The 23,322-nt window shown below is 38.8% G+C and overlaps 4 protein-coding genes across 5 annotated transcripts; 1 reads left to right on the top strand and 3 right to left on the bottom strand.

The window, feature by feature from the left end:
* Positions 1-372: 372 nt before the first annotated feature.
* On the top strand, positions 373-1,238 carry LOC140774289 (STS14 protein). Its single transcript, XM_073117216.1, has one exon. It carries the CDS (start codon positions 423-425, stop codon positions 969-971), a length of 549 nt encoding a protein of 182 aa, XP_072973317.1. The 5' UTR covers positions 373-422; the 3' UTR covers positions 972-1,238.
* Positions 1,239-1,452: 214 nt separating this feature from the next.
* On the bottom strand, positions 1,453-8,315 carry LOC140773982 (conserved oligomeric Golgi complex subunit 8). Its single transcript, XM_073116785.1, has 12 exons — positions 8,009-8,315; positions 7,773-7,925; positions 6,741-6,889; positions 6,239-6,316; positions 6,021-6,114; positions 5,727-5,801; positions 4,571-4,867; positions 3,345-3,412; positions 3,190-3,244; positions 2,720-2,858; positions 2,265-2,449; positions 1,453-2,169 (listed from the first exon to the last, which is right to left on the bottom strand). Exons 1-12 carry the CDS (start codon positions 8,192-8,194, stop codon positions 1,894-1,896), a joined length of 1,755 nt encoding a protein of 584 aa, XP_072972886.1. The 5' UTR covers positions 8,195-8,315; the 3' UTR covers positions 1,453-1,893.
* Positions 8,316-8,955: 640 nt separating this feature from the next.
* LOC140774584 (lycopene epsilon cyclase, chloroplastic) lies at positions 8,956-15,757 on the bottom strand. Of its 2 annotated transcripts, none has more exons than XM_073117636.1 (11): positions 15,269-15,757; positions 14,135-14,306; positions 13,771-13,906; positions 13,568-13,678; positions 13,396-13,498; positions 11,583-11,726; positions 11,397-11,504; positions 10,779-10,875; positions 10,568-10,696; positions 9,513-9,602; positions 8,956-9,225 (listed from the first exon to the last, which is right to left on the bottom strand). In XM_073117636.1, the coding sequence occupies exons 1-11, from the start codon at positions 15,578-15,580 to the stop codon at positions 9,185-9,187; spliced, it is 1,443 nt and encodes a 480-aa protein (XP_072973737.1). In that variant the 5' UTR covers positions 15,581-15,757; the 3' UTR covers positions 8,956-9,184. The 2 variants fall into 2 exon arrangements, with proteins under 2 accessions (XP_072973737.1, XP_072973736.1); XM_073117635.1 differs by having other exon boundaries at positions 9,470-9,602; positions 15,269-15,755.
* Positions 15,758-16,474: 717 nt separating this feature from the next.
* LOC140774835 (probable E3 ubiquitin-protein ligase ARI2) lies at positions 16,475-20,436 on the bottom strand. Its single transcript, XM_073117979.1, has 7 exons — positions 20,098-20,436; positions 19,829-19,861; positions 19,437-19,719; positions 18,439-18,919; positions 17,371-17,919; positions 17,129-17,298; positions 16,475-16,981 (listed from the first exon to the last, which is right to left on the bottom strand). The coding sequence occupies exons 1-7, from the start codon at positions 20,308-20,310 to the stop codon at positions 16,866-16,868; spliced, it is 1,845 nt and encodes a 614-aa protein (XP_072974080.1). The 5' UTR covers positions 20,311-20,436; the 3' UTR covers positions 16,475-16,865.
* Positions 20,437-23,322: the final 2,886 nt, after the last annotated feature.

The raw sequence follows: 23,322 nt of genomic DNA, 5'->3' as shown, positions 1-23,322 counted from the left end.
ATTGCATGTGAAGCGTGGGCGCCTTCGTGATAAACTCAATGACTTCACATGGGTACTCGGCTAAATCTAGAATCAGGAACTTGGAGGGAGGAGTGATGAGTTTTTCCAAGTTGACCATCACTCACTCTATCCAAGAGTAAATTATATATACTAAGATCCATCTCATCAACAGCTTAGCTCGCAGTAAATTAGAGATCGACGTTAATTAAACTCGTCTTTATATACAATACCCATCTATCTACCCTTCCCGCGTAAGGTCGTACCTCTCTCTCTCTCTCTCTCTCTCTCTCTCTCTCTCTCTCTCTCTCTCTCTCTCTCTCTCTCTCTCTCTCTCTCTCTCTCTCTCTATATATATATATATATATATCTTGTACCATATTTTAGAGTTAGTGACCGAAGCTATTACTATCTCTTAGCAACGAATGATGGGTTCTCAGAAATCCCTGGGGCATCTTCTCGTCCTCATCTGGGTCGTGGCTATGGCCTTATGCGGCGTTTCTCCGGTGCTGAGCAGGGCCATCCCCGCCGCCCCACCGAAAGCCCAGCCTAACGCGACGGCTCAGTTTCTGATTCCCCACAACCAGGCCCGCGCCGCCGTAGGGGTTGGGCCCCTGAATTGGAGCGGGAAGCTGGTGGCGGAGGCGAGCAAAGTGGTGGGCTACCAGAAGCAGTACAAGGCTTGCGACTTCGCAGACTTGGATTCGAGCCTTTACGGGGCCAACCAGGGCTGGAGCAGCTACCCAGCGCGGCCGGATGAAGTGGTGGGGTCGTGGGTGGAGGAGGAGAAGTATTACTACCACGCCAACAACACGTGCGCGGCGGGGCACGACTGCGGCACGTACACCCAGGTGGTGTGGCGTAAGACGGCGGAGTTAGGGTGCGCCCAGGCCACGTGCGTCAAGGGCGGGGCCACCATCACCGTCTGTCTCTACTACCCCCATGGGAATGTGAAGGGGCAGAGCCCCTACTAGTTTATAAGAATTAATAAGATTGCTGAGATCCCGACCCCGACCCCCGGCCCCCGGCCCTTTCCTTCTATTTTGCAAATGGTTGATCACATTATTCGACTGAATTAATAAGTGAGGAGAGAGAGAGAGAGAGAGAGAGCATCATGTATGTAGTTAACTACAAGAGCCCAACACTACGTTCCATCTAGGTCTAAAATTATGTGTCTTTCTTTTCAGTTCAAGCGAGGCAGATGCTCGGCAGTAAAATACTACTACTTCCATGTCATACACCTTGAAAGAGACTAACTAATCTTCAGTATAATCTGACTTTAAAGGCACAAAATTACTAATGAAATCCCTTGCAAATCACAAGTTCTTTCCATTCTTCTCATACCTAAGGCACAAGAAAAGTAAACTTTGTGACGTTGTGATCGAACGAACTATCAACCTAAAAGACCTAGAACGCCAAAAAAATCCATCACCTTTCTGATTGCTGGGTTGTGCATTGTAGCAAGGCCATGCCAATAATATCAGCAAACGTCGTTTGCCGTGGCAACCATATATATCGGAACAAATGTCATATTACAATTGATACTATTGGACAAGACAATTAAGAATTTCCACGTGTGCGATGAAGTATATTGGAGAAACAAGTAAACTCATTGATGTAGCACATGATAATGTAAATAATCTAATTTGATTTAACAAGAGGGAAGGGAAAGATCCTGTATGAACTGTTTGTTTATCTAAAGAACCAGGGAAAACTGTATAAATGGTTGGTCCACATAGATTCTGATCATTCCACTGCTTACTAGACTGAATTCAGCAGTACATCTGCTTCCTTTTGAAGATGTATGGCGCACTGAACAACTCAAGGGAGGAAAACTTCATTGATGCAAAACTAGCCTTACAAAGGAGTAAAGAAATCAGCAGACCAAACGAACACCTATATACTGCTCTGTGTGTCTGTCTCCACAACTGATACATCAGTTTGAGTTTCTGATTCTTGTGTATCGACTGAAGGACCATTATCAACTATCTCAGTACTGCCGTTTTCAGCCGATTGCTTTCCATCAACATTATCTGCAGAGCTGTTGACTCTTAGAGGCGAGACTGTCAATAACTGGCTGGCACCATCAAATGTGCTTCTGCATTTTATGATCAGGGATGCTCCATTTGGATAACATCGGCCAAAGCAAGTTGCACAGTAAGGATAAGCGACCTAGAAGTTCAAAAAATAGGAGGGGAACTAGTCATGCAGTGGAAAATCAGTATCAAGTGAATAGAACTTAAAATCTAAATCAAAGCTTCTCTGACCTCTACAAATGCTTGACAAAGTGAAAGGAAAAGGGTTGACTCATTCCCACGGAGCATTCGCATAGCATTATACCTAACTAGAGAGTCAGAAACAGCCTGTAGTCCATTCACAACCTCCTGTGCCAGAATGTGCATCAAACTTACAGGTGCACAGGGTCTTAGTTCATTCATAGCTGCTGAAACACCTGTATGGAAGCAACAGTGAAGTAACATATTAGCTGGAAGATACTAAACCAAACAGCAAAACAGTTTTACTCACTCCAACAGCCTAAAATATAAAACACAGCAAAAGCTCTCTGCCTTTTCCAAATTTTCTAACAGAAAATGAAAACATAGCATAATTGTTACATCTCGCTAATTTGTAGCTTAGGCCATCGATCAAGTCCTTGGCTGTTGAACAATCAGATTAGTCATTATTTGCAATAGATATCAAATATAGAATTCACAATTCTTACCATTAACAAACACAGCAATAGGAGGATGCTCCATTAAGACAGAAGGTGGAGTCACATCATCCTGTGTTTCATCAATTACTCCATTGGTTGCAAAGCCAACAGATGGCATGGGAACCCAACGATGTGAATCTAAGACAACCTATGCGGCACATAAAGAAAGAACTATAAAAATGTTAAAAATCGTTCAGTATCACCAATGATTATCAGCAAGGCTTTGAAAGAGGACTGAATTTAAAGTGGCCAAGAATGAAAAACAAAGAGATGTTAGGTACATTTTAGGCATTAGAAAGTTAAAATTATCCATGATAAGCTAGAGAAACTGATAAAACAAATAATACATGAAGGGCAACAACTTGATGTTGTAGTAGATAACTAGCCCACAATATAGAGAAGTGAGATCTCAACAACAGTTGAAGTTAAAGCAAAGATATTGAAATACAACAAGGAATGTTACGCAGCTTCATGCATACCTGAAAATTCTCAACTGCTGCACTCATATTTTTTGAGAACAAATTAAGAACTGCACTGGAGATAGACAAATAAATTTAGATACAATCTGACTAGTTACAACATGTATCAATGAGCAATAAAAGATAAAAGATGGAAATATGGAGGTGCTGTTCACTTTTCAAAGAGTGGTGGAAGCAAGCCCCGAAAATCCAATCCAACCAAGCCAAGACCCATTGCACAATACTGTAAAAAATGTAACAAAACAGTTATCAACACAGACAAAAAAGGTGGTGATTGTCTTATTAATAACAACTGTGATTCTTTAAGAGTGAGCATTCTGTTGTATAAGTGGTTGTGTTCAAAAGTATTCTGTAGTATAAATGATGATGACGATGATGATAGTTGATACAATATATATAGATAGTTTGCCGCTAGATATGCATGAGCATGCAGTCATGGCATGTGCATTTAGAGAGTCGAAGGGAGGAAACTAAAGAAATTCTTCAAACAAGTCTTGAGCATATTCAACAAATACTATAGCAGCAAAGCTAGCAAAAACATATTAGTTACGACTTCTGCTCTATCACTTGATGTCATTAGAATCCAAAAAAACTAATGTTTTGAAAGGCGGTCGCAGGTGGCCGATAGTCACCTTACCGCCTAGCACCTGAGTGGAAGGCAGGCGACAAGACGGGTGACAAAGCGGTCTAGCATTTTAATATAAAAAATTAATATATATATATATATATACTGATTAATAAATAATTACTAATTTACTTCAATTAATTTCTTCAACAGATAATTACTTAAATTAATTACTTCAACAGATACTGACCAATTTCAATTAGGAAATAAAAAGTTAAGAACTAACATATTAAGAGAGAATTGATCAATAGAAAATAAAAATGAAAAAAATCGTTTGGTGTGATAGACTGATAAGGTGAGACTGTGAGAGAGGGAGTGAGAGAGAGAGGAGCAATGGAGTATCGTCCGTTGTGGCAGAGAGGCTGAGAGAGAGTGTTGCCGCCGTCGCCAGCCACTCGTGACTTCGTTGTTCAAAAGACTGACTGCCGCCTTTGTTGTCGCTGACCATGGAAGGAATTTTTTTAGGGTTTGCTGGTGTGCTAGAGAGAGAGAGAGCAGTGAGCTAGAGAGAGGAATGATCGTGTTGGATTTTTTTATATATAAGTTAGTTATTAAACCCAAACCGCTAAAAAAACCCGACCCGCTAAACTATCCACTTAGATTATTAGCGAGCCAAAGAGCTGACTTGCTTGGCCCACTATTTAGCGCCTAGGGACTCCACCAAGGCGTCCCCCAGCCATTCGCTGACACATTTCTGCTTATCATTCAATACACTAAAAAGAACAACTACAAGAAAAGAAACATAATAATGCTCACCATGCATTGATCAAGGATATTAGACAAAGATCCACCTTCAGAAATCTTCGGGAGCATGGCTTCAAGAGTGCTTAGATGATTTTCAATTTGATGCATAGCCCAGCTAAAAAGAAGTCCACCATCATAGTTCTCCTCACTCCCAGATTTATCATTGTTGAATATGGCACGATATTGGTTAACAACATCAAATAGATGCATCCTATGGCAATGCACCATTCCTTTTAAATACTCATAAACGTTCCTCTGGTCCAAATCATCAAGAATCCCTGAAAGCCATGCTTCTCTGCACCTCAAGAACTAGAGATTTAGTTAGACCATTAGATAGTGCAGATGCAGAAGGTGACAAATACTGTAAAAATGACTCAGATGCAAAAATAAATCAATGGCCATTTTCTTTTATATAGACTAGCAAATGCACCAAGATCAAAAGTCAAGCTTGCCTATATTTCAGTTTAACGTGTCCAGATAAGTAGACACCCTCAATTGCAAGCATTTGGTTAAGGTGGTCAGATATGGGGACTTGTCAACTGTCAGCTATTAGAACTACATTATATGTATCAGTAGCAACTGCATAAAGTTTTATCGGTATGTACTGTGTTAAAACAGATACCTAAACAGAAAAATCCAAAATTTCAAGTAACAAAATAGTACCACCAAATATAAAGTTTCAGCTACCATAAAATGGGTTAGTATTTGGCACTTACGAGAAAACCTATTCACTCTAAAGCCACAGGACAAATAGCATGCTATCAGCTATATCATCCATAACATATTCTTAAATCAAGTTTGCACAATACTCACAATACTGTGTGTGTGTATGATATGAGGAGAGAGAGAGAGAGTGCTATCAATGTAGATCATGTACTTGTCAAGTCAATAATGGACTCTTCAGAATATGTTAAGTAGATATCTTAAGAAAATACTTCAGTAGCCAAAGATAAATTATAGTTAAGTAGTAAATTTCTTTGAAAATCAGAAAAAATCGTATTCATGACATGCTCTGCAATCAACAAGAGTTGTTAAGTATGGGTGGGTAGAGATCTACTTGATATATGAATTGGTATAATTTATTGGCATCAAAAGGAAATCCATCCATATGGATCTATTAAAGGGAAGACAATAGCAAAACACAAAGATGCACACAAATTACATATACCTGTAAGCGCAATTCAGGTTCGCTGAATACTCCTATACGCCGCAAATGTGAAACAATTCGAAGGCATTCTGGCAACTGTAAACCACCAGTTCACAATTTAGTCAGTAATTTTTTACAGTCAAAAATAAAAGATACACTTTTAACCGACATCCTGAATGATCTATATGTGCATGCATCCCAATATGTATATAATATAACTCCTTCGCAGAAGCGAAATGCTGCAGCAACTGGAGGAAAGCTTGTATTTTCTATGCAGAACAAACAACAGCTTTTATAGTGAACTACCAGTCTAACCTGGATGTTAGATTGAAGTTTCTGAAGAAGCTGAGAGAGTAGAGACTGTGTTGTCTTCCTCACTTCTGTAACTAATGCCTGAATGACAGGTAACCTAGAATCCAAATAACAAAAGCAAACTGTCAACATGGACTCTGTAGCTGGTATCCACTGTTCCTAGTAATCTACTTAAAATCGTAATAAAGTGGGACAACTGAGCTTACTCATATAGGACTTACTCAGTGTGCAATTTTGATAATTTGCTAACAAAAGCTTCCAAATCAAGTGCCTCATCATAATTACCATTCCGTATACATCTGCAGATAAGGATTAATAGTTTCATAGGTAACATATCAGTACTCCGCAAAAGCTCAATTAAAGACCTAAGATAACTGATATAGGAGCAAACAAGTGGCTAGTAAATAAAGCTAAATGGCTGTTACAAATGGATTAAAGTGTGTGTTGATGAGGGACATTAGCAATCATGATCTAGCTAGTAAATAAAGAGTGCTTTTCAATGCAGATAACCCTTGGAAAATATATATTGCAGATATATAATTTTGAAAGTAAAATTTACTTATATCCACTTACATGCCAGGCCTGATTACCCTAAAAGTTCATCAGTATAACCATGAGAAAAGGTGGTAACAAGAACAAGTAGATCAGACTGATAGAGTGGACATGAAAATACAAATATATCATTCCTTGGGCAGTATTCAAGTATAGGAAACAAGCACATACGTGTCCATCAGTTGAGGAACTTCAAGCAAGTCAAGCAAGGTACTGTGGTTTGCTAGCAATGTTTGATTAAGCCTCCTTTCTTCCAAAATTTGCTGTGCAGATTCAATAAACTCGGTGCAACCAGATGTAAGATTTGGAACCTCTTCTATCTACGATAAGAAAGAGAAAAATATGGTCAAATATCTAATCGCTGCACTCAAGACAATCTATCCGAAAATGGATAATCATGAGTAATATAGATAAGAGATTAAGGGGGATGACAACCATTAGGAAAAGAAGGAACAGAGAAAGATGATATCACAATTTCCATGGGTCAAGCGATGTCCTAATTATCCAGTTGTGTATTATACACCAGGATATGAGTCCCAACTCCCAAGTATTACATCTTACCAACTATCACAGTTCCATTAGTATTTTTATTATGATAGAATGAAAATGAATGAGGGCAATGTACTCGATTCTTGGTGTACAAACTCATCTGAACACTCAACAGTCAACACATTTTTCATATTGCTGATAACTTCCCCATCTAGATAAAAAACACTCCTAACTCAAATGAACCTTATATCTTGTGCTAGACCAGATGGACAAAAGCAAAGGTAAAGAAGATAGAATTCCGGACAGTAATACCAACAGATTTGCATTCGGCTCCTGGTAAACAGTAAACAACAACGATGGACAGCTTGAGGAGCAAACTGTGAGATAAAACTATACTTAAAAGTTTATCAGCAAAAAGTTTCTTATTGCGGTACTTTAAAAAAAGAACAGGTTAGAAGACCTAAAACAGCAAGGTGCAAATTTTATGATGGTTTATTAAACACGAAATGTAACTTCACAGATTAGCATGACGATTGAAAGCCATGTCTCGTATGACTGATTTGTTAAAGGTTATTATCATATACAACAACAATACAATGGCAAATACTAACCAATCTGACATCCCGCGCAGGATTTCAGATTTCCTCACCCAGCGTGGCTACAATTTAATCCGAAATAAAAGCTTTTGACCAGAAAGTAAAGATTGTTAATCACCAGAGACTCTAAATGGTGGTCAAAATCCTCGAGCTGCTTCCGGATGAAGGAGAGGGCTTCGGAAGCAGCAATGAATGCACCATAATTCTCCACGGCCACCTCTTGCATCTGTCTACTGATGCGCTCTGCATCCACGCGGAGGAGCTCCGGTTCCTGCGGTTCCACCAACAGATCTAGATCGGTTCCACAAAGGAGGATCGAGGGAAACGAGGAGAGAATAGGATGGGATCCTTTACCTTGTGGAGGCGCTCGATGGAGAAGGAGAGGAGTTCAGAGACGTAAGGTTGGTATGAAGCGCCCGCGAGGGGGAGGAGCCCCGAAGCCGCCATGGCGTCTTCCTCTTCTTCTTCTTCTTCGTTTCTGCCTCCCACCCGTACAACTGGAATCCTCCTGTCGATCTCCATGATATGGGGCTCGAGCATTTCCTTCTATATAAGTCTGAGAAACTCGTCGAACATTTAGATCTGCCAAGGCAAGTCTAGCGAGCAATCGAAGATCCACAGAAAAATAAAAAATATCCCCAACCTGCTCACACACTGTTTGCTGTAATTCCAAGGACGGTTGCATTTTGCTATACATTGCGCCATTACGGTCTACGGGGCAATAGGCCGAATGGGCCTGGACCCAGCCTGTTTGTGGTGCCCCTGGCCCTACGTAGCAAATGGTGGTGGAATGCTACAAATACCGAGTTGCTACCTAAAATTAGCAATACATCTTTTTCTTTTCTTTTTTTCTTTTTTTTTGTTAGAAAAAAACTAAATTTACAATAGCTCAAAGTCTGCACCTGCAGTCGCACCCACCCAAATGTAGGGCTCATTTTATTAATTTTCGTACACGTTAGAATTTAATATTTTGGGCTCGGCTTTGGGTAACAATTACCCCCCACGAATTAGGCCGACTATCCAGGCCTACCATGGTTGGGCCCAAAACCATGTTAATAAAGAATGCATCATTACAAGGCAAAAAGAAACACAGAAGTTCAGGACCTAAGCTGTAATTTGCAAATGAATCGACCTCAGAAGACAGCACATTTTTAAGACTATAACTAAAATAATAAGGGCATAGAAGCAGAATATGGCCTTAAGAAATGCAGAATATGGCCTCCTATTTACTATGTTCTTACAATCAAACTACTACATTCAATCTACATGGAAATGGCCCACAATTATTGGAAGCAACAACGTTTAAACCAACAAACTTAAGTTCCTTTCTACAATATATACATTTGTCAAAACTTACACACTAGGGAAAAAATTTCCCTTTCTGGCAGAGCAACGAGGTAATAAATTACAGTGCAAGATATGTCTTTATCATAATCGCCCCAGTGGGATCAGACAGGAGATGCCTGACAAGACACATTCTCAGGCTGTTTGGCGCAATTGCAAACATGTAGGAAGCAAACAATATGAGGTCTACAGATGAAAGCGTGGAGCCGAGGAATCCCTGCCACATCCTGAGAAGGAAAGAGATCCGAGTTAGTTGAAATTAATCAACTATTATGCCAAAAATAACGAAAGGAATCCCTGCCACATAATCACTGTCTTACAGGTGACTAAATTTTACTCACTACAAGACTTCAAGTTACAAACATTACAAGATCAACAGCAAGCTAATCAAGTTGATATGCAGGCATTGTTCCATTAATGTCCTCAGCCATTTCTTTAAACATGAGTAGGAAGCGCTAAAATTTGAAATACCAATTAGGTAAGCGGAAAAAAATCTGGAAGAATGTTCTGATGCCTTCAATATCCAACTGTAGTATCAGTGCCAGCCCAAAGAGGAAGAATGCCCGTTGACGTTTTCTCTCCTGAGGCCACAGTGTTCTCCATGCTGAAACACCAAAATAATGAACAAACTCAGATAACAACATCAACTAGATAATTGTGTTGTGTTATACATAAGTAGCACAGTCCTTCCAGGACTTCCTTATTAGTTCAGTTCCTTATCATAAAAGTATTGTGCTCTGACATTATATAGGCTATGTTTTATTAATTGCAATTTATAGTGACCAGAAAAGTTTTTGCAACTCTTTATTATTAAAAGATATGGTAGTCCGATTAAATTTACTCACTAAGATAAGAGAAATGTAATTCATGGTGAGACTAACCAAAACGACAAGAAAAGAAAAATCAACCTGCCTTCAATAAAAACACATTTTAGTCAAACGTCACTTCTTCCAAGATGTGGAAGAATCCACCAGTGATGAGCTCATTTATGCTTATCCAAGTCCATCACTTGAAGTCACTTAAGATTTTTCCAGTTGCATAATCACCACTAACAAATCACTTTCTTACCTCTACTCTAGACCAGTACTATATTCAGATGGTTTCTCTCTGCCCATAGAGAACTAATATGGAGGAACCCTCTATTCCCTTCGACCATTTCATGTTCCTCATAGGAGGAATCATATAAATGCATGATATATTACCTGTTCAGGCCCATGAAGCATTCATAGGCTGAAGTTTTGCAAACAGTTCATTGCTGTTCTTACAAATGTGAACTGCTACCAGGATTTATTTTCTTTTCTTCCATGATGACATAATTGTTTGATTGGGGTGAGGAGGTCCAAAACTACATTGGAGCGTTCAATCTTTATTAATAGAAATTATTGGTGCCTTTTCTCTGCTGTAAATTCTTTGCCTGCAGTGCTTTTAAATTCTTTTATACTTTGGTTTCCCTCTTCTAAGTTCTCTTAGAAAACATTAGGTGATTCTTCATATCGCTGCAAATTCTATATGAAATCAACCACTCTTGAAATGCCAATTTGTTGCAAGTAAAAAGCAGCCTTCACATACCTAGCATTGAGGGACTATGAATACTTCCAACCAGTAAATTCTGTCTGGAATGGTTGCCTTTCTTCAAAATATTAGCTATTACAGAAGCATATCTGGGAGCTTCAGACAAGGAACGCACTACTGAATATCCTGTTTAGCAGCTATGCCATCGTTAGAATTTTCTTTTAAAAGAAATGAAAAGGATTGAAATATAGAAAAGGGATTGGCTTGCCTGTAGCAGGATGGACCATGCTGGCTGCAGCACCAAATGCAAGAATTTTTTGGTCTGTGTTTGGCAAGGAACCACCAACTGGAATATAGGACCATTCCTTTGAAAGAAATTAATATTCAGATCCTTCAGAATGTACATGGTTCTAGCAACACAAACAAAATCTAAGTTGCTATAAGTGTCTTTTAGGTGTATTATGGGATATGAAGTCAGTCATCTCAGAGGCATGAACTTCTACATGTATCACATCAAGAGAAACATCACTGTCAAGACTTTCCCCAACAAATTGGGGTAACACATGCCAACAAGTGTAAAATGTTAGCATAGATCTGGCAAGTTCAAATCCAAATCCAAATTCTTATTTATCTCACCACAGTCAGAAGACAAGGGAATGACAATAGACAAAATGTAATTATGTATTTGCATTAATTGGTATAATTCTTCTTTAGAGTTATTTCCTACATTACCAAAGCTTTTTATTCCTGGCTTCTACATTCATTGTGTCTCCCCTTTTACTTTTAATTGATAGTTAGGTTGCTGCAAGCACTCAGATTAGAGAAGTTAAATTCCATAAAAAGGAGGAAAATATCGTATGTCTTGGAGATATACTCAATAGCTTACCTCTTCATAGACTTTTAATATTTGAACACCCATATCTTCCAAGCGAGACATTAGCTTTTTCTTAAGAAGATCAAAAGGCATTGCATCTTTCGAAGCTAAGCAAGTTTCCTATCATCAGATTGCAAACAGTAATTAGTTATAGGAGAGAAAATATTTCACAAGAGTGTTGCTTAGTTTCTGACCAACCTCATAGAAGACTCTCGTAGATGACATGGGCATGACATAAAGAAAGGTAGGATATTCCGCTTCAGGACATGATTTTTTGTCTTTTACATAATCTCTGTAGTCCATGAAAACCATTAAGCTGGGATCATATGGATTGTTTTCCACCTGAAAGTTGAAAACCATTCTGAAAAGAACTTACAGCTGAAAGCAACAATAAAATGGCTAGAAACTTTCTCAAGGAATAATAGTATAAGTTACAAATTTTATTTTTGCATATAACTAGGAAACAAGAATGCATCGTCAATTAACTGAAGAACCAGAAGAGAGCATGTTTTGATATAGTTAGTCAAGATACAATGCCAAGGGATAAAATGATTAAGACAATGGAATGAGCGTAAGACTTTTCTGTATATATATATCTTCATGTTCACAGTAGGTATCACTTATCAGTGCTAGAAGGAATCTTGTTCCTTCACCCTTTTCATTTCTGCAGTCACAGAGATAACAGTATTCTTGCTTGACTCGGGCATATTGGATAAATTTGATTCATATGCATGGCAATACCCAGTTGTCAATTAGTAGATTTACTAACTGCAAGGAGCAAGAAAATCCAATGTCGTTTTCAAAAACTTTTTAGGTTTCAGTAAGAAAAATTCCACCACAACAACTTAGACATATCTTTCAAACTATTAAATACTGAAATTTAGTAGATTGGTCCTTTCCTCCATACAATTTTGTCTAGCAAAGGTACCCTTCTTCATTACTTCAGCAAAGTATTAGATAACTATTGAATACATAGGTGAAGAAGCATCGACTCTTCTTGATCTCCTATTAGTTTAGTTGTATTCCACAAACTGAATTTCTAGCAACATCTCAATAACATGTTTTTATTCCTCATCCACTAAGCTTACACTATAGAGGTAGTTGGTTTTGTGGATCATGGTATGATCCATTAGCATTAACAATAGTTATGGATAGATATGTACTGCATTCCAATAATGAGAAAGAATGTTCTGGCCATACATACCATATTTGCAAAACTAGAGTACTTGATATGTTTCAACTTTCAACTTCGAAAATTGAAGTTTCCTTTTACATATCAGCAGTTTGTCCAGTTCATATGATGAGTGAAATCCTATATGTTCAAACACAAGAATCTTCCAAATCTTGAAAAGACTGAGCAGCCCCTCCACCCTCTCTAATTTGGCATAATACATCCATGGTTGCATAATTTTCTAAAATATTGAAGCATGCTACCTCTTAAAAAACTTGTAGGTCAAGATGAAACACACTCGGCATGAACAACACACTCTCCACTACATGCTGGGCAAGGCTAAAACATGTGAGTCCCATATGAAGACAGGATGTTGTGATTCATACTGCATCTGTATCTATGCAAAAAAAAAAATGTACATTATGCACCTTTAATAAAATTATTGTCAAGTTATGTGTATTATAAACTATAAAGTCCATCACGGCATAAGACAACATACCAATGATTCAATAACATTCATATGGTTTCTTTACAAAGATAAGGATATCTACATTAGTTTATCTATCATGTTGTTCTCAACCAGTGAAACATGTCATATGATCTAATGGCTCCAACTATCTTAAGTTCTTTTATGCACAAATTCTAGTCAGAGTTTACGTAACAAGCAGAATTACCAGAGGAAGAAATATTTAAACATAATGTAGAGAAAACTTTAGTGCCAGCTAAACAAGTGAGATTAACAAAAAGGACCATAATTCCAACTTAAGAAGAAAAGATATGGTAAAGAAGCATTACAATAACCACAAACATATTCAATGAACATGAACAGATACTTCCTACCTCAACTTCCACTCCATATGCTGTCTGCACAGAAACACGAGGACCTCCTACCTCGTATTCGAGAAGTTTACCAGATGCTGCTCCAGATGCAACAATTGCGAGCCTGTATTGACAACAGTTAGATAGTCTCCACTAAGCTATCAGCTCTCTGAACTCTGAACTTTGATGTTACCTGCAAGGAATCATACAATCACTTTCACAAGAAACTAAGCTACATCCCTCACTTGATTCAATTATCCTTTCCACTTTCGAATTGAGGTATGTGACACCAGACTCACAACACCTGAAAATGTTAAACAGGTATAATTTGAACCAAATCTCTGCACATGAGGACCAAATGCCGTTCTAACTTATGTAAACATTAAGATAACATACCTCCTCAGCAACTCTTCGTGCAACAAATCCCTGTCAACTCTACCGTAAGCACGACCAATTAAGATAGGATCATCATTATCAAGGTATACGATTGTATCCCGCCAGACATGTTCGATGCAACTTTCTAGTCCAAGATCTAAAATAACAGTTTATTAATCCCTTGAGAAATAAAGAAAAAAATGGATGAAAGATTATTCTCAAATTTATGAAAAGTTATTGACATTAGTAAAATGAGAATGTGGTACTACTTGTAAATGGAAATTGCAAAACAACCAATCATATTTTCCAATATACTTTTACAAAAGAATAAAATATAACATCAATAAACAGAATATCTGGATGCAGTTGCAGATCATCAAATTACCTTTAAACTCGTCCTCCCATACACCATAGTTATTTGTAAATGGAAGATCTGGCCCGATAAGACCTACACTAAGTCCTTTCTTTGCCGATTCCGCAGCCAGAGAAAGCCCAGCTGGACCACAACCAATCACGACCAAATCTAGTATGGAATCCACAGTGGATATAGGAGATAACTGCAAGAAAGATAAATAAAATTTGAGAGTGGTTGTCTCTACACTAGCTGAAATTCCCAAATCAAAAGCATTGTTGATCAAACTTCTTGAAATAAAGAAAGTAGTTCATAAATTATAATGTAGAAAAGGTAATTAGGAAAGATAAAGGCTATTCAAACATTTTTCATACACTTTGTTTTACTATCTTTAAAATATTTATAATTTCATATAAATCATATATACCATGCCTGTTTGGTCTCAAGGCCATTGTTGGGTTGTTAATAGATCCAGAAGCACATATCCGGAACCCAAACTTAGGTAGCTCTAAAATACTGCTAAATCATGACGAACAACAGTTTCCAAAAGGAACAAAATACAATTTCCTCTTGTTTTTATAGTGATCAAGAGGGCTCCGCAATTAAGGATCCAGTCAACTTGTTTTGTTTCAATTGAAAAAACATGTTTCACAGCAAAGATCCCCACAGGACTATTTAGATCACTTTGATCATGATAGTTCTCTGTACGACGAACAGTGATAAATTGACAAATAGTGAAAAACAACTGATATATCAAGGCTCATTTCTGCTTAATTGCCCATCATTCATTTTCTCGTATTATCCAATGATTCAATCTCTTGCCATATTTTATTTCTCAATATCTCAATACAATTGTCTTATACATCAAGGGGTCTTATTAGAGAGAAACCCAAGATAAGATTGGACTATACGAAAATGTGTAAAATTTCAAGCAGGTATCTGCTATGAAAAGCATAAACCAAAATAATTTCTACTCCACGTTAACACAGACAATGACACAAAAAGAAGCAAGGAATTATGCAATAGGGACAACATTTCACATTTCTAGTGAGAGAGAAGGTCAATCTAAGAAACGAAGCATCAGGTGTGTAAATAAATGGAATATGATTCAGTTATAAAGAGAGCATCCCAATGCCTGTTATACCAAAGCAGGGAACACGAAAAGACCTTGTCGGCGATCTTGCTTTGCTTCTCCATCAGCTTCTTCTCCTGCATTTTGACAAAAAATATTTCACTTCCCCCAGCCTTTATGGAATCTTCATCGTCGGCGAACTCCTCCACCGCCACGCTCGCCATTTCCGTTGCCGCACAGCTCTCTCGTCCTCCACTGGCTGCTCTCACCCTAAGAGGCCGGAGGAGCTCCAAAGACCGCCTCCTCTCGTAAAGGATCCGATCTTCCGCCGTTCTCCGCCTCCTAAACCTCCATGCGTCGAACGAAACCGAGATAGCGGCGGAGCTCCCGCGGCCGAGGCACTCCATCGTCCCCGCCTCCTCCTCCCACCGCTTCCACTTCTAGGGTTAGGGTTCAGTTGAGACCTAGGAGAAAAACAGGCTGGTGAAGGATCCGACGGGGGAGGGTTTTAGCGTGAGGAGAGTGAGCAGAGGAGGGGGTGAAGTGTCGTCTGCAGGAGGAGGAAACGAGCGGTTGATTCCATCCATAGCTGGTACACGCGGCAGTAGGAGACTGGCTATACGGCCTCTTAGGCGCGGTTTCCGGATATGGTTGGGGAAACGGTTTCGGCAGAATCGGACTACGGGTCCTAATTTCCCCAGGGAAACGGATTCCCTTATGAAGACTTTTTCACGACATAAACGAGAGGAAAAGGGAAGAGCTCGCTGTTTATTTGAAAGTGTCGCCTTGCATGGGAGCTAGTCTCGCTGTTTATTAGACTTTACTAAATAAGAGCGTAATTTTCTTCAGAATATGAGCGAGAGTCAACGGCATGGGTGAACTGGCTACCTCTCTACGTTATAAAGCAAGAACCAATCTGTGGAGAGAGATTTGACTAAATTGGTAGGGAGATCTTATTTGCCAGACGTTGCATGAGGATATTCTTATGCATCAAGAAAGCTTGTCAACATATACCAAAGTCAAGGTATACCCCTTTCTAAAAACCTAGTATGAAATTTTAGCTAAATCAGCTATTACTTCTGGCGAACTTGCCAAATGAATAGTGAAAGAAATCACTTCTTTCATTGATGAATGATTCTCATATTCATATTTGAAAATAACTCATAAAGAAAATGAGTCTGCAAAAAGTACAACAAAAAAACAAAAACAGCAACTTAGAACACTGATAGCCAGCAAGAAAAATAAGATAACTCATAAGTTCATGAACAAATAAGAAAAGAAAGAAAAGAAAATTAGTAGTCAGTCACATAAAATAATTCATTACCATAAGCTTAGCCTATCATACAAGGCATTCAAAATTGCCGGGCATTCCTTACAGTAGAAAAAGTCCAAGGTTTCAAATGTTCCTCACTTTCTGAAGATATGAATTGACTTTATAGAAAGTTAGAAGCTATGAACATATCTCAGTGCCCGTCATCATATGCCAAAGAAGAAAGCTTACGCTTCTAATTATATTTCCAGGTCCTGTTGCCAGGTAAAAATGGAAAAAAGAAACACCAAAACTCTATCAGAACTAGCAGGAAGTTTACTCCCTGTAATCGCAGCTGCTCAAGTTAAAGCTGTACAATAACGAAGGATGCAACATCGGAGTGGTCTCAGATCTTGTCAAACACATATATTGGCATGTTGAGATCAATAGTAGCCTCTATGAGCTCCTCTCCTGCGTCGTTTATGAGAAGAATGACTGCTCTCATCCGGTCTTGAAGATACATGGGGAACAATAGAATGTTTTCCTAGCTTGGTTCCCCCTGTGAAGCATATTGAAAAGTTTCTTTAGCAGCTTCCAATTCCATGGAAAAATCTTGGAATATAAAAACTAAGAAAACAAATCAAGAGAAACAAAAACACAAACGGGATTTACAAGAATTCTCAATAGCAACAAGGTAAAATCATACCATCTCTGTCCAGAGTTGACTCTGATTGAGCACAGTTGCTTTTTACCATCTGGTTCGCATCCCAACAAATGGAAAGTTCTGATGCCCTCTCAAGGCCTTTCGATTTATATGGTGCAATATTATGAGTTGCACGGAGTGGATACAGCAATTCATTCTCAATGCATTGGTACCTGCAGTGACAATAGTATCAGTATTACTAACACATGAACATATTGAAAGTAATTTATTAAGTGCTTACTTACATCTGCTTGCAAATCTTATCAACAACACCACACAGGTTGATGACATGCCTCATTGTGTCCATGACCTCATCATCTGAAAAATCATGAAAATTCTTCTCTAGGAAGCTAGATAGTCTTTCAACATTTGATTCTAGTTGTTGTTGCTGGTCCTCAAATAAGTTTTGCTTCATTTCTTTGTCCTTTGGTGTCATCTCATCCTTGAAGAGCTCATCTCCGAACATGTAAAATGCAAATGGATAAGAATATGAAAGTACACGCCTTGATCTAAAGAGCCTATTCAATCCATTTGTCACCCAAGAGAAATCCTTGACACTGGATTCCTTGTTTTCTGAAATAAATATCTTTCCCTGGGTAGTTTCCTTGAGATTGCTTTCCTGCTTAAGAGAATCCATGTGAGCCTTGTATCGGTTGTAATAGTGCATGTACCGGTAGAGATCTCGCCTTGTTTTCTCTGTCTTCTTTGCCTGATCTTCTACGAATCGTCCACAACTATGGCCTCTAATGCTTGACCATGTATGTTCTCGCCCTGTAGCACCACCACATAACCAACTGCATTGACACGAAAGAGTTCAGAAAGCCAATACCTAATGCACAACGCATCAGCAAGTACGAAGCAGTTCTCATTGGAGCATCCCAGGCAAACAACTATTTTGAGTTCGATATTTGCATATGACATTAAAAACAGAAGTTTTCTATCTTTGTCATAAAACTGAGACAATTTCATTTTCTCGCACATGACCAACATTGTCATTACAAAAGATACTTCAACCTAGAATATATGTATAATTTAGCTGGAGCGAAGTAGTATTGAATGGAAGGCACACAATCCATTAAGAAGGTCCTAGAAGTATTCTAGAGGAATCAAATGATGATGCAATTTTACCAAAAAGAATAATAAAGATGGAAAGCATGCAGCAGTAACAATGGAATTATTAATCAAAATTCAAGGAACACAGACTGTTATCAAGATAGAGATACACAGGAACGTGGATACCTGACTTGATGAAAATACAATTGGTTATGTTAAAGAAAATGAGAACAAAGTATACTAAAGGATAAAAGACTAACCAGAATGCTTGTCCACAGATACAGGCAACTAGGTTGCAGCCACCATTCTTCTCAACATGCTTGTGACAGTGGGGACAAGGCTTAGTGTTAACTGTAATCCATTTCACAGTCTCTGACTCATCCTGACATTTCCTAATCCAGAATTCCCACATCAAGCACGAACAAGGTGAATGTGCTTCTGACAGGCATCTGAAACAGAACTGCAGGCCACAAGTACATTCCACCTCACAATAAGTATCACCTTTAACGTGGATTGCATTTCCACAATGTGGTACACTGGGGCACCATTTAACATTATTATTATCTTCAATATAAGATTCAAGCAAAAATCGTTCAAAACGATCTGCAATATCCGGATGCTTTGCACTGACCAAATTCCTAACTACTGCCTCATCACAAACAGCATTACACTTTGGGGCCATGCACTTAATGCACCGACTCAGACCATCATTGATCTTCACAATAAAATGTCCCGTCCAACCTAAGCAACAGAATGTCACTAAATTAGTGGTTATTCAAGGAAAAAACACAAAATTGGAAATAGATGAAGGTAACATGAACGCAAAGTTTCAAGTCTACATGCAAAGCCTACAAAAGCTCCTGCAGTGTAAAAGGCAGTACAGTAAAAGAAATTGGTTAATTTGTCACTTGTCAGAACAATGACCCAGCTCTTGTTCTCTGAGAGATGGTATAGGAAAGAGATAATGGCTTGGTATACAGGCACAAACATTGTGCTTCTGTAGGAGTTCATGAGTAATCTCTGAGAAACTATAACCAATCCATGGAAGATAAATGAGGCGTGATTAACAATTATTTTCCTCCTTACAGCCACATACTAAGAACTGATAATGATGTCAAACACTGCTGATATGTTTATTTTATTCATGAAAGAACATCGTAACAGTGAATATGAGTGAAAATTATACACACATTAGTCATAGCTGACAAAGTGGTAGGCAAGAGATTGTGAAGATTTATTACTGAGAGAGAGCACTTACATTCATTGCAATAGCAGTGCCCACAATCCATCTCTGTGACTCCATTAGGAGGGACCTCCTCGAAACATATATTACAGGTGAACAGATTCAATGACGTACTAGACAAGGTGCGAACTTTATTTTCTACGACAGCCACACCAGCATCCGAGAACAATCTTTCCCTTCCCTTCTGATCTAACAACTCAAAGATCCTCTCCACATCCCAGCGGAAGTGAATCAGCAGCGTCCTCGCGTGGTTCTCGCGTAGGCACAACAAATCCATTACCTTCCGCAAATCTTCCTTCTATAAGATGCACGAAAACATCCAAGAAACAATCAATTGAAGCAAAAAAAAAAAAAAAAAAAGAATTACCGCATTCATCCCAACAGGTAAAGGGCAAGAATTGGATTACCTGCGCGCCCAAAAGAGAATCCTTTGTGATAACCTACAAGCAATCAAATCGTTCAGATGAAACAAAAACTGTAAAACTTAAAATGATGGAGGAAGGGAATGAAATTGCAATTACTAGAACGAGATTATGGACAAAAAGGGCAAAAACAACGAGAACGCGACATAACTTTTTAGCATTAGAAACCCTCGAAAGGCCCAAAAAGATAAAAAGAACTAAAAGGAAAGTAAAAGAAAATGAAAGAACGAGGGGAAGAGAAGGGATCGCCGTACGGATGAGACGGACAAGAGGCAATCTTCTTCGGCGCCGTCTTCGATGACTTGGAGGGCGGTCTCCTCGAAAGCCTCCTCTCGATCGCTCAAGTAGCAATCCTCTTTCTCGTCCACCTCCTCCTCCAGATGGCTAAAGTAGCAATCCTCTTTCTCGTCCTCCTCCTCCTCCTCAAGATCGCTCGACGATGGGAAATCGCCGTCATCGCTCGCCATTAGAGAGAAAACGAATAAATTGACGGAAGGAAAAATATAGACTCGATCAATTTAATTCGGTTGCATTGTATCAAGGTTCGCCGACCAAAGAAGAAGAGACAAGCCGGGGTGGGGTGGGGGGTGAGGGGGGCGAGTGATATCTATTCGTTCGTCGACAATGCCACGTAGAAATCCAAGACCGTGGATACCACTTATTTAACCTTGAACCCGAAATAGGTCGCCGAATCCAATAGCAATAGCATTTTCTAATCCTTTTTTTGGACTGGACTAATCATGAGAGAGATCCGACCGAGTAGAACTGAACAACTAGACTAGAGAGAGTCAGAGAGTGAGAGACTCCCACCCATATTCAAATATAACAACATGGTTTGCTTAGTTTGGACTTGGAACCATATTGCTTGTATAATCGTGCACAGCCATGATTCTTAAATTCATAAAAAATATAGAAAATGTACAACATTTGAGAACTTAAGTAGTTCATATTCTGTGTAGATTTTGTATGTGATGATGGCTAACCCCATTATTGAATTTGTCCGTGCCATGCCACTCACGCAAAAAGTCGCAACGGAAGGATACGTCCAATTATGCGATCTTACTGTGTTGTTGTACCGCGTTGAAATTTACTCTGCAACTATTAGGATCATTCACCCCTTTTAAAGTATCTATTTTTGTTGATGTTACTCGATAGTCGCACAAATATGACGAAATGACACGGAAAGAACGATGAATTTATACTCGCAAATATGCTATTCAGTAATGAAAAATCTGAGAACTACGTTCTCTCTTCCAAATAATATAGATTTGGAAAATCTATGGATGCACTAACCATTGTAATTTGTAAGACAAACACTTCTTTCAGGAAAAACGAAAAAAAAATAAATGATACCTCCAAATTATCAAACTAATAGCTCTAAATTAATATTTAGAAAGTAACGTAGAGAGAATAAAAGATCCAGTTGCATTACTCAAGTTTTCATTTTTACTCATGATGCCCATTTGACGGGCATGTTGATTTTTTATTTTTTAGAAAAAACTCACAAGATAGATATTTCATTTACTTAATTCAAACATACGATTGTAAGTCTAATACACAAAGGGAGAAATAATTTGAACAAGCCCCACATAACTAGGCAAAAAATAATCGCACAACAAATTACATTGCATCAAGCCCAAATGACACCCAGAAATAAGCTAAGAATATAGCCTAAGATTAGGAGTGTAAATGAGCCGAGCCTGAAAGAGCGGGCTCTAGCTTATGCTCAGCTAGAAATTAATTTCGAGCCCTCCAAAGATATTTAGGCTTGTCTCAGTTCAACTCAAATTGAGCCGTATCGAGTTCGGGCCAAGCCCAAGCTTGATTAGAGGAGGAGGAGGAGAGAGCGATGGGGACGACGGCATGTCGAGGCTAAAGGAGGATGAGGTGGCCTAATGAGAGAAGGCGGTGGCTTGCCAAGGCCGAAGGAAGATGAGGAGGAGGCAAGGCCGACGGAGAGGAGAAGGTGACGGCAGCTTGTTAATGGAGAACGAGGAGGCTGAATGAGGTGAAAGAGGAGGAGGAGGCTGCCGAAAGAGGCTAGAGTAGCCGATCGATAGAGGAGGAGGAGGAGGATGGGGAGATTGGGTGGGTTTGTTGGAATTTTTTTATCAAATTTAGAATTAGGGTTAGTATAATCAAATATCTAATGGTAGCCATTGAATAAAGACATGGTTAATTTCAAAGATTTAATGATGGCTATTAAATAAGATCTAATGGTTAATTTATATATAATATACATTTATATATATAATATTAATAATGTTATACTTAAGCCAAGTCTATCAAGTCAAGCCTGAGGAGGAGGCTTTAGCTCAGGCTTGGCTCAAAATCTAAATTGAGCCTTAAAATAAGACTCGGGCTCGACTTAGCTCAAGTCAAACCAAGCCAAGCCCGAGCTTCAGCCGAGTTGAGCCCGAGCTGAGCCTGAGCCGCTTGTTATTTTAACACCCCTACCTAAGCTGGTAACAGTACAAAAGATCTAACCTTCGATAATTTTGTCATGACCACAAAGGATCCGGCTAGTTAGAAATTACACCTACACAAACACAAATATAAAGAAAAACAGTGGATAAAAGGGGGTTGAAATACCCACCTCAAAATACATATATCTCTCACGTAGGTAAAATTCATATGATTTTTATGCAACCAGTTGGTCAATATTTTAAATAATATATAGAATTAAAACTCAATATTTTTACTTATTAATACAAGCTAAAAAGAGTCTAAAATACCACAGGCTGCAACAAGTCTTAAAATATATATCAATACACTTCATTGAAACAAAGGCTCAAAATCACATTCATAATTGTGATCAAGCTTGAATTCAAATTATTTCAATTTTATTGATTAAGCTAAAATATCACTCAGCTTAACTTAGTTTGATTCGCTTGCGATCAAAGATAACCTTAGTGCAAGTAGCATGATAAATCATTTTTAAGGATAGAGTCATACATGTAAGAAGATTTAGGAGCAAAAGCTTGGGAATGAGATATTTCAAAAAAGTGTGCGCAAGAAGTGGGGGTTGACTGCCCTCCTACAATTGTCTTGTTTGGTAGGGCATCATTAATAGTAGGGCACGAAGAAGACAATCTTCAGGCATCCTCCTCCAAGCAGGGGCGAGTAATATAATACCTTGTGATGTCCTGATGATCAAGGTCATCTTCTGGAACTATAAGGAAGCCTTAGAAAAGTAGGTCCTTGATTGATGTAGGGAAATGAATAGGGACTATAAGATGGAATGATCTGCCTTCTCAAGACCCATACAGATTAGGACAAGGCCAAAGTGATAGCCAGGGCTCTAGGCCGTTGTTGGAGCTGGTTTGCCATATGGATGGTGGGGGCCTCTGGTGGCATCCTCTCCCTACGGATAATCGAGTTTGGTTGTGTAGATGTGATTGCTACATCCAAATTTGCATCTGGTGATTACGCCCATGCACGAAGGCATTGGGCTGTTCACGACGGTGTACACTAGCAAC

This window comes from Typha angustifolia, chromosome 13, assembly GCF_048772165.1.
Source record: "Typha angustifolia cultivar Huaian chromosome 13, ASM4877216v1, whole genome shotgun sequence".
In the NCBI taxonomy this organism is placed as follows: domain Eukaryota; kingdom Viridiplantae; phylum Streptophyta; class Magnoliopsida; order Poales; family Typhaceae; genus Typha; species Typha angustifolia.
This window is presented reverse-complemented; position numbering and strand designations above follow the sequence as displayed.